The sequence below is a fragment of the Hevea brasiliensis genome, chromosome 16, assembly GCF_030052815.1.
Source record: "Hevea brasiliensis isolate MT/VB/25A 57/8 chromosome 16, ASM3005281v1, whole genome shotgun sequence".
Taxonomy (NCBI): domain Eukaryota; kingdom Viridiplantae; phylum Streptophyta; class Magnoliopsida; order Malpighiales; family Euphorbiaceae; genus Hevea; species Hevea brasiliensis.
This window is the reverse complement of record NC_079508.1, coordinates 68,858,271-68,859,239: the sequence shown is the minus strand read 5'-3', so window position 1 is coordinate 68,859,239 and position 969 is coordinate 68,858,271. Positions and strand designations below refer to the sequence as shown.

The following is a 969-nucleotide window of genomic DNA, read 5'->3' as shown; positions in this document are numbered from 1 at the left end:
CTAAAATTAAAATAACTAAGACTTTTTTTATCAAGATGTTACAAAATCCAAAATATATTTTTCTTTTTTTTTTTTGAAAGAAAAAATTTTCCTATTAATCATTATTTGAAAGAAGCAAACACGTATAGTGATTATCAAAATAGAAATATAATAATAACTTTTGAGGAAAATTTATTTTGATTTGGGCAATCATGAATTTAAAATATAATTATATAAATTTTATTTATTTTATATAAATTTTATGATGCATATTATATATTAAATTTATGATAAGCTGGGCACTGTCCATTAATATCAGCTGCACATCGGATTCCACGACAGTCACCGGTAGTGGGGCTGAAATCAATTGGGATGTTAAAGCCATCAACAAGAGATATGTCTAGATAGTCCAAGTTGTTGGCCTGATTGAGTGCAAACTCGGCCAAGGTATTTGGTGGTGAACCCCAGCCTTGGCATTCTAGAGCCTTGTTACAATCACCAGTCTCACATCCGTTGCCATCAAAGTTGCAATTGGTTCGGCCCCAAATTCGAGCCATTGTGGTGCCTGGTGCTACGTCAAATGTCCAGGTCTGGCCTGAATCTAGACGACGCCCACCCCCAGGTGAGGCTGCAGCCCAAACTGTATAGGTACATTGGTTCACAACATCAAAAGTGGCTGCATGGATAGTAGTGAAAAAGAGGGTAAGAGAAAGGAGAATGTGAGGAAGAGTATTGATGAGACTCATCGTTTCAGCTTAAAAATGCTTATGTGATTTGTTGGTGCTAGATTTATAGTTGGGTTTTGTCGTATGAAATTGGAATTTTTACTTGGAATTTTGCTAAAGACTGCCACGATTTCTATGCAAAAGAAAAACATTGACAATCGAGTTTGGGCCACCAAAGCAATGTGGGTTTAATTTTCCATTTTCGACTCGATAAAGAAACGATCCAAGACTTCTGACTTCCAATGGCATTAATTAGCGAGGACTT

The 969-nt window shown here is 36.0% G+C and overlaps 1 protein-coding gene across 1 annotated transcript; it reads right to left on the bottom strand.

The window, feature by feature from the left end:
• Positions 1–251: 251 nt before the first annotated feature.
• On the bottom strand, positions 252–743 carry LOC131174707 (thaumatin-like protein). Its single transcript, XM_058138488.1, has one exon. It carries the CDS (start codon positions 723–725, stop codon positions 252–254), a length of 474 nt encoding a protein of 157 aa, XP_057994471.1. The 5' UTR covers positions 726–743.
• Between the last annotated feature and the right edge of the window lie 226 nt (positions 744–969).